Source organism: Sorex fumeus, unplaced genomic scaffold, assembly GCF_029834395.1.
Source record: "Sorex fumeus unplaced genomic scaffold, SorFum_2.1 ptg000093l, whole genome shotgun sequence".
Lineage (NCBI taxonomy): Eukaryota > Metazoa > Chordata > Mammalia > Eulipotyphla > Soricidae > Sorex > Sorex fumeus.
This window is the reverse complement of record NW_026606150.1, coordinates 9742362-9756485: the sequence shown is the minus strand read 5'-3', so window position 1 is coordinate 9756485 and position 14124 is coordinate 9742362. Positions and strand designations below refer to the sequence as shown.

Below are 14124 nucleotides of genomic sequence, written 5' to 3'. Positions count from 1 at the left end.
CCGGGCGCGCTCGCGGCCTGCGGACCCGCCGTCCGGGCCTCGCACCCGGGTGGCCCTGGGGGGCGGGGGGCGTCCGACGACCCGGAGAGCCCGGCGGGGCGCAGGTCCTGCGCTCGCTCACGGAGGGGGGCCCGACCCCTCCCAGGAGGCTCCAGGGACCGCTGGGTCCCGCCTGGAGCCCCTCCCGGGGCGAGCGTCGGGGTCCGCGTCCCCCTACCCTCCGGGGAACGGGCCCCTGTTGGAGGAGCTAGCCCGGTCCCGGCCTCCGCGCAGAGCCCAGCCGACCCACCCCCACCCACAGCGACCCGGAGCCGGGCGCTCTGGAACCTTTGTGCCACTTTCCCAGACCGTCCAGGAGCGGGGCAGGCGTGGGGGGCTCCCTGGGGGAGGCGGCCGCCCAGTGCCAGACCAGGGCCTCCTAGGATGGGCCACCTGGGAGGCTGAGGCAGCTTGGCGCTGAGGTAGGGCTGGGGCAGGGCTGGCAGGCGCGCGGGGGTCCCTTTCTTGCTTCTCCCCAGACCCCACTGTCCCAGACAGCCACCCACTGCCCCCCACCCAGCTGCTGTGCACACCCAGCGGTGCTCAGCGCTCACCCCTGGAGGAGGAAGCCTCAGTTTCCCCTCGCCACTGAGACAGAAAGCCAGACTCCACTTTGTGGCGTCAGTAGGCCACGACCCTCCACTCAGGGTCACGAGTTTGCAAGCCAGAGAGAAAAACCTGCCAGGCCCCAAGGCCACAGAAATGCTCCAGACACCACAGATAACGGGATGGTCCCAGGAAGCGTGACAAGGTGTAGTAACGCTCTGGCTCTGTGTCACCGTGTCCTGGGCTGGCTTGCTCAAGGCGGCGAAGAGGGCGTGCAGCCCCCACTTAGACCCCCAGCACTGAGTCCCGCCATGAGTGTGTTTGGGCGAGTGAATGACCTTGAAGTATCTGAGTGTCTGCCCTGTCTCTGTGTCTCAGGCTTGTGGCCACTCAACGCCCACGAGGGAGCTTCTTCTCTTTTCTTTCTTTTTTTTCCTTTTCTTTTTTTTGGGGGGGGGGTCACACCTGGCGTTGCACAGGAGTTCCTCAGAGGACCACATATGGGATGTTGGGGATCAAACCCGGGTCAGCCACATGCAAGGCAAACGCCCTCCCTGCTGTGCTATTGCTCCAGCCCAATATTTTCATTCTTGGGAACGGCTCCAGCCTCGCCCGCATCCCCCCTTCTCTGCACTCTGGACCCCCGTGTGGTGCTGGGAGGGGACCCAGGGCAGCGCCCTCCCTCCTGTCTTCAGCCCTGAAAGTGTCTGGAGTTATTTGCACGGGACACCTGCCCGCTGGGCCGTGGCGGCCACTGTTCACAGGACAGGGCGCAGACAAACCTCCCTCCGGGTGCCACCGGAAGGTGCTGAGCCCCCTGGGAGGTGTCCAGGCATCCAGGGGGCTCAGCTCCCACCAGACTGGAACTCGCTTGGGTCTGCTGGTCTCGGAGACTCGCCACCATACTCACCACCACTGTCCCGTCCCACAAAATGGTGGTGAGGGGCTGGTCCCATGTGGCCGAACACCCCCAGTGGTCAGGGGCATTGGGGGCTGTGGACCTGTGTGCCCCCAGGGGTGTACTGTGTGCAGAGACTGAGAGGGTCCAGTGAGGAGGGGAGTGACCTCAGGCGGGGGGCGGGGGCTGACTTCCTGCTGGCCCTGGAGGGGGAGTCTGAGAAACATGGGGGGGCCAGAGAATGGACGGGAGGCCATGCATGGAGGACCCTCCCTGCTTCGCCAGAGCCCATCTCCTCTGCAGATGACCATGTCCCCAAGCGAGCCACATCGGAGCCCCAGGGCAGGGGTTTATGCTGGGGGCAGGGAGAGTGCAGAGGTAGGCAGTGGCTGCAACAGCTGACCTCACAGAGGCCCCCAAGCCCGCTGGGAGTGAGCCCTAGTGCAGGTGGGATTAGCTCTGAGCACTGCCCAGTGTGGGCCAAGCCCCCCCCACAAAAAAAAGTTGGGGTGGAGGGTAAAGGGTGGGAGTGGGGATGCAGGGAGGAGATTGGGGGTCAGCGTGGAGATTGGGGGTACAGGGAGGAGACTGGGGGTGCGGGGTAGAGATTGGGGGTCAGCGTGGAGATTGGGGGTACAGGAAGGAGATTGGGGGTGCGGGGTGGAGATTGGGGGTCAGCGTGGAGATTAGGGGTACAGGGAGGAGATTGGGGGTGCGGGGTGGAGATTGGGGGTCAGCGTGGAGATTAGGGGTACAGGGAGGAGATTGGGGTGTGGGGTGGAGATTGGGGGTCAGCGTGGAGATTGAGGGTACAAGAGTGGAGATTGGGGTGCAGGGTGGAGACTGGGGTGTGGGGTGGAGACTGGGGGTACAGAGGAGATTGAGGGTACAGGGAGGAGATTGGGGGTGCAGGGTGGAGACTGGGGGTGCAGAGTGGAGTTTGGGATACGGGTGGAGATTGGGGGTCAGCGTGGAGATTGAGGGTACAGGGAGGAGATTGGGGTGCGGGGTGGAGTCTGGGGGTGCAGTGTGGATATTGGGGGTCAGCATGGAGTTTGGGGGTGGAGGTGGGGTGGGTTCTAAGGGGTCAGGCTGGTGGCGGGCTCTCCTGGGGGCACGTAGAGAGCCGGGCAGCCACAGCAGGATGGTGGTGCCCAGGGGGCAGCCAGGGGTGGGGGCAGCAGGGAGGTCGGCGGGCTGCTCTGGGCACCTGCTTCCCTTTCCCCCCTGATTCCCCTCAGGCCGCACCTGAGGCACAGGGTGAGGACTCCAGCCCCTCTGTGGGTGCTGAGGGCCCCTCTGGGACGGGCGTCTGGCACCTGGGCCTCGGGGTGCTGCCCACCGGGGTCAGGAGTGAGCGTGAGTCCCTCCACACCAGCTGTCCACCCCACGGGCGGGTTCCCTGCCAACCCTGAACCACTGAGGTCAAGAACTGTTGTGGCGGGGACCTGGGGTGCACCTTGTGCCCACGCATCAAACCCGCTCCCCTGAGATGGCCCTCGGCCCAGGCACTGCCCTGGCCTCCGTCCCCAGGAGCCGCTGGGGAAGGTCCCACTGGCCCCAGCCAGGCTTAACCCCAGCTCCCAGCACTGCACACAGTCCTGGCGGCCACCCCGGGCCAGTGGCGGGATCTCTGACCAACATGTTCACAGTCCAGCAGCAGCAGCCAGGATGGAGCCGCCCGGACCCCTAAGGACCCCGTGGGACTCCCCGGCCCCTCGACTTACAAACCAGAGAAACTCAGGTGGGGCTGTGACGCGCAGGCTGGGGTCTTTCCCTTGCCTTGCTGTGTGAGACCCTGGGTTTGACCCCCAGCACGTGGAAAAGAAAGAAGGCAAGAAAGCAAGTGAGAGAAAGAGAGAGGGGGGCTGGAGCAATAGCACAGCGGGGAGGGTGTTTGCCTTGCACGCGGTCAATTCGGGTTCAATTCGCAGCATCCCATAGAGTCCCCCGAGCACCGCCAGGTGTGATTCCTGAGTACAGAGCCAGAAGTAACCCCTGAGCATCGCTGGGTGTGACTCAAAAAGCCAAAGAGAGAGAGAGAGAGAGAGAGAGAGAGAGAGAGAGAGACAGACAGACAGAGAGAGAGAGAGAAGAAAAGAAAAGGAAGGAAGGAAGGGAGGAGGGTCGGAAGGAAAAAAAGAGAAAAAAAGGGAGAAAGAAAGAAAGGAGAAAGAAAGGGAGGAAGGGAAAGAAAGAAAGAGAAAAAGGAAAAAGGGAGGAAGGGAGGGAAGGAAAGACAGAAAGGTTCGGGGCTGGTGGTCTCAGGGACCCGTGCGAGGTTGGAGGGGACCCACTCGCTCTCAGCTGCCCCCAGGACCCTCCCAGCCCTCAGGGACATCAGTGAAGTCCAGTCACGCACAGCTAGGGGAGCTGTGTTCACAGCAGCTGGACAGGACGCCCTCGGCTGCTCCTGTGCTCTGGCCAGGCTGGGAGATGGAAGTGGACACCCCCATGTGGGCCGGGTCGCGCTTGTGGCCCCAGTGCCGGACGCCCCACCCGACCGCGGCTTCCGCTGGCGGCACGTGAGCCGGGCCCTGCCCTGGCTGTGCTTACCCAGCACCCGGGGAGGAAATCCTGGCGCACGGCCCCTTCCTGGCCTCCCGGCTCGAGGCTGGACGGCTTCTCGGAGGGCGCCACAGGCCTGGACCTCGCCCGGGGGTGGGCTTCCCTGCCCTTGCCTCGCTGGCGCCCACTCTGCAGAGGAGGGGCCAGGCCAGAGTCCCGCAGGCAGGGGTCTCGGGGTGTCCGGAGCACAAGGGCCCGAGGCCTCCTCTGCGGCCCCCCACCCGGGGCTGCCCTTGCCCTGACTGTCCTTTGCAGGCCCGAGCAGTGGCCCATGGGTGTTGGTCCCTCGGCTGGTCCCTCCAGCCGCACCAGCAGGACAGCCAGGCAGGGGTCTCCACCCGCCCTCGTGGGTTTGCACAAGGAGGCCTCCAAGTGCCAAGGGGCTGGGGCGGGTTGTCCCGCGCCCTCCTGAACAGGACACTGCAGGGCCCCTCGCCTCAGCTTTCTAGCTAAGGGACCCCCATCCGCTGTGCCCCCTCCCTCCCTCCCTTCTTTTCTTCTCTTCCTTCCCTCCCTCCCTCCCTTCCTTCCTTCCTTCCTTCATCTTTCTTGCTGTGTCACGCGTCTGTCTCAGGACTTACTCCTGGCCCTGTGCTGAGGGGTCAAGGGTCACTCCTGCCGGGTCTCAAGGACCGTGTGTGGCAAACCCTGGTCAGCCTGCTGTGCTTCTCCTCCATCCGGGGCTCCTTTCTTTCTTTTTTTTTCTTTTTGGGTCACCTGGCAATGCTCGGGGTTACTCCTGGCTCTGCACCCAGGAATTACTCCTGGAGGTGCTCGGAGAACCATATGGATGCTGGGGATCAAACCTGGGTCGGTCGCCGCGTGCAGGGCAAACGCCCTGCCCGCTGTGCTAGTGCTCCAGCCCCACGTGGTTCCTTTTTCTTTCTTTCTTTCATTTTTTTTTTTTGCCTTTTGGGTCACACCTGGCAATGCATAGGGGTTACTTCTGGCTCTGCACTCAGAAATTACTCCTGGCAGTGCTCGAGGGACCATATGGGATGCTGGGAATCGAACTCAGGTCGACCACGTGCGAGGCAAACGTCCTACCCACTGTACCATCACTCCGGCCCCACGTGGCTCCTTCCTTGACTGAGAAGATTTATTTTGATTGTTGGCTCTTGGGTCACCCCCTGCACTGAGGAATGATCCCTGGCGGACTTGGGGGACAATCTGGGGTGCCAGGGATGGCGCAGGGCAAGAGCCCCACCCGCGTGCATCTCTCCGGCCCATAGGCTGAGCAGATCCGAGAGTGAAAGGGGCTCCTGTGACGTCCCATCCAGACACAGGCTCAGGACTTCGTGACTTTTCACATCTCCAGTGGAATGTATGAGAAGCATTTTCCACATCCTCTTGAAGTCCTTCGGCCTGTGACTGGAGAGAGCACAGCGGGGAGCGCACTGGCCTTGCACGCAGCCCACCTGGGTTCAGTCCCCAGCATCCCATATCATCCCCCAAGCCCACCCGGAGTGACCCCTGAATGCAAAACCAGGCGTAACTCCGGAGCACTGCCGGGTTTGGCCCAAATTCCTCCAAAAATCAATAAAAATTAAAGTACTTCAGCTTGTCAAAACTGACAAACCTCAGGTTCTCCTTTAGATTCAATTTTTTTTATTTTTTGGGATTTTTTTTGCGAGGGGTCACACCTGGCGATGCACAGGGGTTACTCCTGGCTCTACACTCAGGAGTTACTCCTGACGGTGCTCAGGGGACCATATGGGATGCTGGGAATCGAACCCGGGTCAGCCGTGTGCAAGGCAAATGCCATACCCGCTGTGCTATCGCTCCAGTCTCTAGATTCAAATTTCAAATGCAGTGAACTCCAAATCGTCTGAAATGCCCCAGAAACCTGAAAGTGGTAAACATAGTAGGCAAAGGAGTAATATACCCAAAAGCTCTTTCAGGTCCACGTAGTAAATAACTTGGTGCTTAGTCTCTTAGACCCAATTTTAACTTGGTTTTCTGTGGTGGTTGGTTTCGGGGTTGCACCTGGTGGCACCGGGGGGCTGTTACTGGCGCATTGCTCGGGGCTGAGTCCGGGTCATGTTGGGGGGGCTGCATGCCAGGATCAGTCCCAGACCTTCCACACGCAGCGCTTATGCCCAGCCTCTGAGCTGCCTTCCCGTCTCAGGATACTCCAAACTCCTTTATGCCTCCTCCCGAATCTTCCTGCAGCTGGAGGGCGGGCCGCGCCAGGAAGTCAGCTTCCCTTCAGGCTCCTCAGCACCGCCTCTGCCTCCACAGGGCTGGGCACCCACAGGGGCTCCTGAGGGCCGGCCCTGAGCTCCCTGCTCCTGAGGGGACCCACCCTCCTTTCCTCAGCGGACCTTCCCTCCTCTCCTGAGGGGACCCTCCCTCCTCTCTGTAGATCCTTCTTCCTCTCCTCAGGGGACCCTTCCATCTCTCCTTAGGGGATCCTCCCACCTCTCTTCAGGGGACCCTTTCATCTCCTCAGGGGACCCTCCCACCTCTCCTCAGTGGATCCTTCCACCTCTCCTCAGGGGACTCTTCCATCCCTCCTCAGGGGATCCTCCCTCTTCTCCTAAGGGGACCCTCCCATCCCTCCTCAGGGGACCCTCCTACCTCTCCTCAGGGGAGCCTCCTACCTCTCTTCAGGGGAACCTCCCACCTCTCCTCAATGGATCCTCCCACCTCGCCTCAGGGGACCCTTCCATCCCTCCCCAGGGAACCCTTCCATCTCTCCTCAGGGAACCCTCCCATCTCTTCTGAGGGGACCTTCCCACCTGCTCCTGGAATTGGCCTCACCTGTTGACCCTCATGGCTACTCCTGACCTGAATCTGCTCCTGGAGCTGATCTCACCTGTCCTTGAACTGTCCTTAGAGCATTTGGGGATTTTTAAAAAAGAGTTTTATTTTAGACATCGTGGCTTAAAACCCGTTAACGTGGGGTTTAATGAATAAAGCACTTCAATACACCCTTCGTCAGAGTGTCCCCTTCCGTCCACCACACACACCTTCTCCCGTGGCATGTGTCCTGCTGAGGCCCCGTTCTCAGTTTCTGTTGCGTTTGGGCATTTGCTAGTCCCCTACCATCAGACCTATGTCCACATATGGGAGAGATCATTTCGCGTCTGTCCCTCTCCTCTGGCTAGCTCCACTCAGCATGACACGCTCCAGACCCATCCAGTAGCCGATGGCGCGATTTCATTCTTCTCACAGGGATTGATGTTCTACTGTTTATAAGCATCAAGGCTCCTTACGTAGTCACCCGTTCTTGTGCACTTGGGCTATTCCTAGGTTTTGTCTACTGCGAATAGTGCTGTTGTTCTGTGATTGCAGAGCTGAGGCCCCTTGGGTGCTAGGGGCCTTGCTGCTAAGACCCAGGGCAGTGCTGGCGTCTCCTCAGCAGGCCCTGGCCTGTGGGGCCCTCGGTGCAGCCAGAGACCTCACTGGGCTCCTCCTGAGCTCAGCCTGGCCCAGGGTCAGGACGACAGGCTGGGGGTGGGGTGGGGTGTGGAATCAGGGAGCAAAACTGTCCAGTGACACTGAGCAACCAGGTCATGCCCCCCCCCAGCCCCTCTACCAGCCCCTCAGGCCCGTCAGCAAAGACTGCGGGGTCTACCGTCTGGAAATGCAGGGAAGAGGAAGAAGAAACCAGGAGGAGAGAGAAAGAACAAAGTTCAGCTCCGGAGAACGGTCTCAAGCAGCAGAAGGGAGAACCAGCCGGGTGGGGTTCCTCCAGCAGATAGGCAGGGCAGGGTGGGGCCCTCGGCGGGAGGAGTGGAAGGTCCCAGTGACTAAGGGTGCTAGTCACATGCCCCACCCCGGAGGGGACCCTCTCTCCTCTGATGGAGGAGTCCAGCTGTGAGATGCCCTCGCTGGTGCCAGAGCCCGAGAGTGCGGCTTTCGGACACGTGGAACCTTGATATCCAAAAGCGACTTGCAACGCCAGCCCGCGAGGCGCCCCCGGCTCGGGCTCTCCCTCCAGCGGGAGACTTCTAGCAGGTGCCCAGTTTCCCAAGGACCTATGAGCCGGGGCATGGCTCTCCCTGGCTGGCATCCACCCAGCATGAGGGTGATCCCCGCGGGTGCTCCCTGCGCGCCGCCCAGCCTCCCCACCCCCTCCTAGCGCCAACTCCCCAACAGTTCCCTTTGCATCATCAACACGCCGCCCTCCAGGGGCTCCCACCCCTGTCCCGCCCAACCGCGGCCCTTTGCCCCGCGCACAGCCTGAGCCCTAAGGGAGGAAGGAATCACTCCTGGCCGAGCTCAGGGCACCTATGGGGGGTCCGGGATGGACCGTGGGTCTGCCGCAAGCAAGGCATACGCCGTCCCCGCTGTCCTGTCGCCCCCTACACCCACCAGACCCTTCCCCGCGGCCCAGTTCCACTCACTGGCCTCGCCCCTGCCCCGCCCTCCTACTCCGGCCCCGCCTCTCTTCTCCGGCCCCGCCCCCGGCTCGGCTCCGCCTCTCCTCAAGCCCCGCCCCCGACCCGGCCCCGCCTCTCCTGCTCCGACCCCACCTCTCCTGTTCAGGCCCCGCCCCGGCCCGCCCCCTGCTTGGCCTCGCCTCTCCTCTAGCCCCGCCCCCGGCCCGGCCCCGCCTCTCCTCCAGCACCGCCCCGACCAGGCCCCGCCTCCCCTACTCTGGCCCCGCCCTGGCCAGGTCCCGCCTCTCCTGCTCCGGCCCCGCCTCTCCTCTAGCCCCGCCCCCGGCCCGGCCCGGCCCCGCCTCTCCTACTCCGGCCCCACCTCTTCTACTCCGCCCCGCCTCAACTACTCCAGCCCCGCCCTGGCCAGGTCCCGCCTCTCCTGCTCCGGCCCCGCCTCTCCCGCTGCGGCCCCGCCCCCTCTGCTCTGGCCCCGCCCCGCTCCCTCGCGGCCCGCCCCGGCTCCGCGGGCGGAGCGGAAGCGCGCGCGGCGGGCGGAGTCCTGGGCGGGACTTCCGGCCGCGCACCGGCGGCTTCCGGCCGAGCGAGGGCGGGCCGGCCGGCCTGCGGGACATGAAGGTGAGCCCCGCGCTGCGGCCGCGGGGCCGGCGCGTGGGCGCGCGTCGGCGAGGGGCGGGCCGAGTCGTGCCGGGGGACGCGCGGGGCTGCGGCCGCGGGCTGCGGGCGCTCGGGGTCGTCAGGGTCCCGGGCGCCCCCGCCGGCCGCGCCCCCTGCGCGCGTGTCCCCCGGCGCCGCCCCCGGCGCCCCCGGGCAGGTCAGGGCGCGCGCCCCGCGCCGGGAAGCGGCCCCCGCGCCCCCGGGTGTCGCTGCGGCGTGGGCCGGCCCGGCGGCCCCGCCCTGAGCCCAACGGCCGGGACCTCCAGGTGGTTCCGGGACGCCGCCCTGCCCAGCCCCGTCCCCCCTTCCGCCGAGCCCCGACCCCTGCTCGGCGTGCGCGTCCTTGGGGGCCGGCGGCGGCCGTGTGGACCAGCCGGGGTCCTCCCGCTCTGCGTCGGGCTGGGGGGCCCCGCGGCTCGGAGGGTGGCCCGGCCGTTGGCGGCCGCTGCGGCCCTGAGCCCCGCGGCTCCCTCCCTCCCTCCGGCGCGCTCCGAGACCGGCGGGTCCCTTCTCCCACCTGCCTCCACGCCCCCTGGGTGGGGCGACCTGCAGCTCCTGCCGCCCTGCTCCCCGGGGCGGTCTCGGTCCCGTGCTCCCCGGGCGGCCCGGGCCTGTCGGTTCGCTGGCAGAGCGGTCCCCTGCGCCCTGCTCTCTCGCAGCCCCTGGACCCCCACCATGCGGGTGCTGCTCAGCGCGCTCTGGGTGACTCTGGCTTGCAGCTCCGTGCACACGACCCTGTCCAAGTCGGACGCCAAGAAGGCCGCGGCCAAGACGCTGCATGAGAAGGTGCGGGGGGAGCGGGGTCTGGGCGCAGCACTGATGCCACCCCGCCTCTGGCCGGGGTGGGCACGCGAGCCCGCGCCGGCCGGGCGCTGACGGCTTCTCCCCGGCCTCCGGGACAGACGCAGCTCTCGGAGAAGCCCGCGCAGGAGCGGGGCCTGGTGGTGACGGAGCTGCGAGCCGAGGACGTGGTGCGGGAGCATCGCAGCTACTGCTCGGCCCGCGCCCGCGAGCGGCACTTCCGCGGCGACGTGCTGGGCTACGTGACCCCCGTGAGTGAAGGAGGGGGTGCAGCCTCAGAGGCGGGCGGCGCGCGGGGGTGCTCGGCCGCTCAGCAGCTGGCTGCCCCCGCAGTGGAACAGCCACGGCTACGATGTCGCCAAGATCTTCGGGGCCAAGTTCACCCAGATCTCGCCCGTGTGGCTGCAGCTGAAGAGGCGCGGCCGCGAGCTGTTTGAGGTCACAGGCCTGCACGACGTGGACCAAGGTTCTGTCTGCTCGCTGTGCGCATGGGGGGCGGGGGGTACAGGCTTGTCTGACTCGAGGTCATGCGTGCCGAGGTGGGGCCTGTGTGTGTGCAGGCATGTGTACTGTAGAGTGCACACGTGCTACGGGCAGGACCAGAGTGTGCAATGGGGTGCGTGCGTGCTGAGGGCAGGACTTACGTGTGCAGGTGTGCATGCCAAGGGGCGCGCGTGTGCTGCGGGCGGGATCCACATGCAGCGTGCTCACGTGTGCACGCTTGGAAGCCCGCTGAGGCTCGCATGAGCCTCACGCGCGTGTGGCCGCCTTGGCAAGGGTGTGAGTGGTGTCAGGGAGTCGTGACCCCGTGGGACTGTCTGGCCTGGCCAGCGAGGGCCCTTGGAGCTGCGCGTGCAGCCTCTGACCACATCCTTTGCTGCAGGGTGGATGCGGGCCGTGAAGAAGCAGTCCAGGGGCCTCCGCATCGGTGAGTCCCAGCCCGCCACGCCTCACCCCTGCTGTCAGCTGTGTGTCCAGCCCCCCACTCACCCCCGGGCCGGGGGCTGTCCCATCCCGCTGCCCCATCCACTCTCCTGCTGCTCTTCCTGTGGACGCGGGGCAGGGCTGGGCAGGGAACGTCCCTGATGGAGCCCTGGGTCCGTCTGCGGTGGAGGAAGGTCAGGCAGGCACCCGACAGCCCCTGCCCCGCCCACAGTGCCTCGGCTCCTCTTTGAGGACTGGACCCCCGAGGATTTCCGGAACGTCCTGGACAGTGAGGATGAGATCGAAGAGCTGGGCAAGACCATGGTCCAGCTGGCCAAGGTGAGCCAGCGTCGTGGGGGCACCTGGGAGACAACATCCACACACACACGCACGCGTGGACACTCTGTGGGCTCTGCCTCCCACACACATGCAGTGACTGTCACTGAGCTGCAGGGTGACACTGGCCTGGGTCAGTGCTGGGGAAGCACCCGAGGGCCTGGACACGGGGCTTCTGGGCCGGAGCGTGGCCCTTGGTCCGGCTGTGAGTGACCCTCGGAAGTTCTGTGGCATTGGGGTTACACCCCCTTCCCAGACTGCCTCAGACCCCGTCCAGGGCTCTGGTCCTCTCAGGACCCCCTCCCGGAGCTCTGCCTCAGGCCCCTCCCAGGACTCCCCACTCCCTGACCTCTGCCTCGGACCCCCGCCCATGGCCCTTGTCCTCTCAGGACCCCTTCCCTGACCTCCACCTCGGACCCCTGCCCAGGGCCCTTGTCCTCTCAGGACCCCCTCCCTGATCCCCCTCCCTGACCCCTCTCCTCCTTTTCAGGCTCAGCACTTCGATGGCTTTGTGCTGGAGGTCTGGAGCCAGCTGCTGGGCCAGAAGCATGTGTGAGTGGGGCTCTGTGGTGCCTCAGCTGGGCCCAAGGGACCCCGGAACTGGCTGTGGTCTGGGGCTCCTCACCCCCAGCTGCCTCCTTTCCCCTGAGGGATCACGGCCAAAGGGCGTCTGGGCTGGGGGCCCGGGTGCTTGGTGGGGTCCCCTGTAGGGCCCCCAGGCCATCTCCCCAGGCCCCGTCTCCTCCCTCGTGGGGATGTTTACTGTCCCTTTTCCCCGCACCATCTGCTCGCCACAGCATTCTTGGGGTCCCCCAGGGGAAGGGCAGACCAGCTGACCGCCCCATGGTGACGCTCCCCAACACAGGGGCCTCGTCCACCTGCTCACGCACCTGGCCGAGACGCTGCACCAGGCCCGCCTGCTGCTCATCCTGGTCATCCCGCCAGCCATCTCCCCCGGGTAAGGCCAGAGCGCTGGGCTGCGGGCACACGCCGTTGTGCACACGCAAATGTGCATACGTGGGTACACTCGCACGTGCATACACAGGCGCACACAGGCGTACGCAAGTATGCATACATGGGCACACGCAGGCACACTTGAATGTGAGTACTCAGGCACACCCGGGTATGCATACACGGGCACAACCGTGCATACGTAAACGTGCAGGCAGGTGAGCTCACGGACACGTGCATGTGGGACACACACGTACACACGGTTCAGCCGGCCGTGCCCCTGGGACTGCTCTGCTGTCCGCAGTAGCTGAGCACCGGGTGGCTTCTAGGGAGTGGGTGGCAGGGTGTGGGCGACGCCTCCCCGTCACCAGTCAGGGTGAATGCAGAGTGGGTGGCAAGATCGAGGGATTCGAGGGGGCTCGAGCTGACACGGGAGCGGCGGGGTCCAGGGGTGCCTCTGCTGTCCCCGCAGGAGTGACCAACCTGGCATGTTCACGCACAAGCTGTTCGAGCAGCTGGCGCCAGTGCTGGATGGCTTCAGCCTCATGACCTACGACTACCCGCGGGCACAGCAGTGAGTGTGGGTGCCGGGGTCCCTCGCCCGGGGGTCGGGCTGCTGCAGACACTGGCCCCCCTCAAGTCCCCTCACCATGCAGGCTTGGCCCCAACGCACCGCTGGCCTGGGTGCGAGCCTGCGTGCAGGTCCTGGACCCCAAGGCCCAGTGGCGGAGCAAGATCCTGCTGGGGCTTAACCTCTATGGCATGGACTACGCCACCTCCAGGGACGCCCGCGAGCCCGTCCTGGGGACCAGGTGAGTCCCTGGCTGGCCTTGAGGCTGGCGTCTCCTCCCGGGTCAACCTTGGGGAGCGGAGCTGCCGTGGTGTTCATCCGGGGTCGGCCCGCGGCCTGGCCTGTGCAGATGCTCACACCCCTCCTGTCGCCCAGGCCTCCCCAGCCCCCGAGCCCTGTCTGGTGGCGTGAGATGCTCCTGCGGGTGGGCAGGGCGGGCTGGGGGTGCCCCGGGCCTCAGAGCAGCCATGCCGGCCCCCGCAGGTACATCGAGACGCTGAAGGAGCACCGGCCCCGGCTGGTGTGGGACGCGCAGGCCGCCGAGCACTTCTTCGAGTACAAGCGGTGAGTGAGGGGGCGGCCTGGCGGGGCCGAGGGAAGCCCCCCACCCACCCCGAGCCGACGGGTCTGTCTGCCTTGCAGGAGCCGCGGAGGGAGACACATGGTCTTCTACCCGACGCTGAAGGTAGAGCTGGCCTCAGGCCGTGTGGACGTGGCGCAGGGCAGGGTCCTGGGGGTGCTGGCCCGGGGTGGGCAGTAACTGTCCCCATTGCTATAGTCCGTGCAGGTGCGGCTGGAGCTGGCCCTGGAGCTGGGCGTCGGGGTGTCCATGTGGGAACTGGGCCAGGGCCTGGACTACTTCTACGACCTGCTCTAGCGGGCTCTGGAGCGGATTGACCAATACAGGCTTGTTTGCTGGACTCTGTCTGCTGTGCTCCTTGGGGCGGGCGGGGAGACATGCACCTGGCCGCCTGCACAAGGGGCTCAACCTGGGCATCCCTAGGGCAAGGGAGCTGGCAGCCTGTGGGCAGCAGTCCACCCACGGCCACTGCTTCTGCTCCCCAGTAAACCCCAGCAGGTGGCCAGGCCCCACCCTGCTGCCCAGGACAGGCTGGGCCAACCTTCCAGTCCAGGCCAGCCAGCAGGTAGCTCGGAGTGACCAGCGTGAGTGTGCTGCTCAAGGCGGGCCCAGGCCAGCGCCCCCACACCCCCCTTTGTGTTAGTGTGCTGGGGGCGGGGCTGGACAAGCCTGGCCCTGTGTCCCACCCACCCTGTAGAACCCAGCGAGGGACACTGCACACAGGCGTGGGCATGGGGGGCACGTTGGCACAGCTGGGCCGTGGCAGCTCCGTGGATGCCACCCTCTGTGTGGGCAAGCCAGGTTGCTGGCCCTGGGCACGCAGTGCCACCTTGCAGGGTGCATAGGGAGCACTTGACAACCTGGGGGGCCCTGGGCTGGAGTCGGCGGGCTCCCCCACACCGCC

The 14124-nt window shown here is 65.5% G+C and overlaps 1 protein-coding gene across 1 annotated transcript; it reads left to right on the top strand.

The window, feature by feature from the left end:
- The first annotated feature begins 8891 nt into the window (after positions 1–8891).
- Positions 8892–13560, top strand: CHID1 (chitinase domain containing 1). The gene is made up of 13 exons (XM_056131860.1): positions 8892–9018; positions 9717–9843; positions 9960–10109; positions 10192–10324; positions 10742–10786; positions 11015–11121; positions 11609–11670; positions 11984–12076; positions 12542–12643; positions 12726–12881; positions 13124–13204; positions 13283–13325; positions 13419–13560. Exons 2-13 carry the CDS (start codon positions 9733–9735, stop codon positions 13515–13517), a joined length of 1182 nt encoding a protein of 393 aa, XP_055987835.1. The 5' UTR covers positions 8892–9018; positions 9717–9732; the 3' UTR covers positions 13518–13560.
- Positions 13561–14124: the final 564 nt, after the last annotated feature.

What these genes read in the sequence shown, in the direction of transcription:
- CHID1 (XM_056131860.1), top strand. Translation starts at nt 9,733, where the DNA reads ATGCGGGTGCTGCTCAGCGCGCTCTGGGTGACTCTGGCTTGCAGCTCC. An exon ending in CCAAGACGCTGCATGAGAAG is followed by an intron (nt 9,844 to 9,959) that starts GTGCGGGGGGAG and finishes CCTCCGGGACAG; the next exon opens with ACGCAGCTCTCGGAGAAGCC. An exon ending in CACTTCTTCGAGTACAAGCG is followed by an intron (nt 13,205 to 13,282) that starts GTGAGTGAGGGG and finishes TCTGCCTTGCAG; the next exon opens with GAGCCGCGGAGGGAGACACA.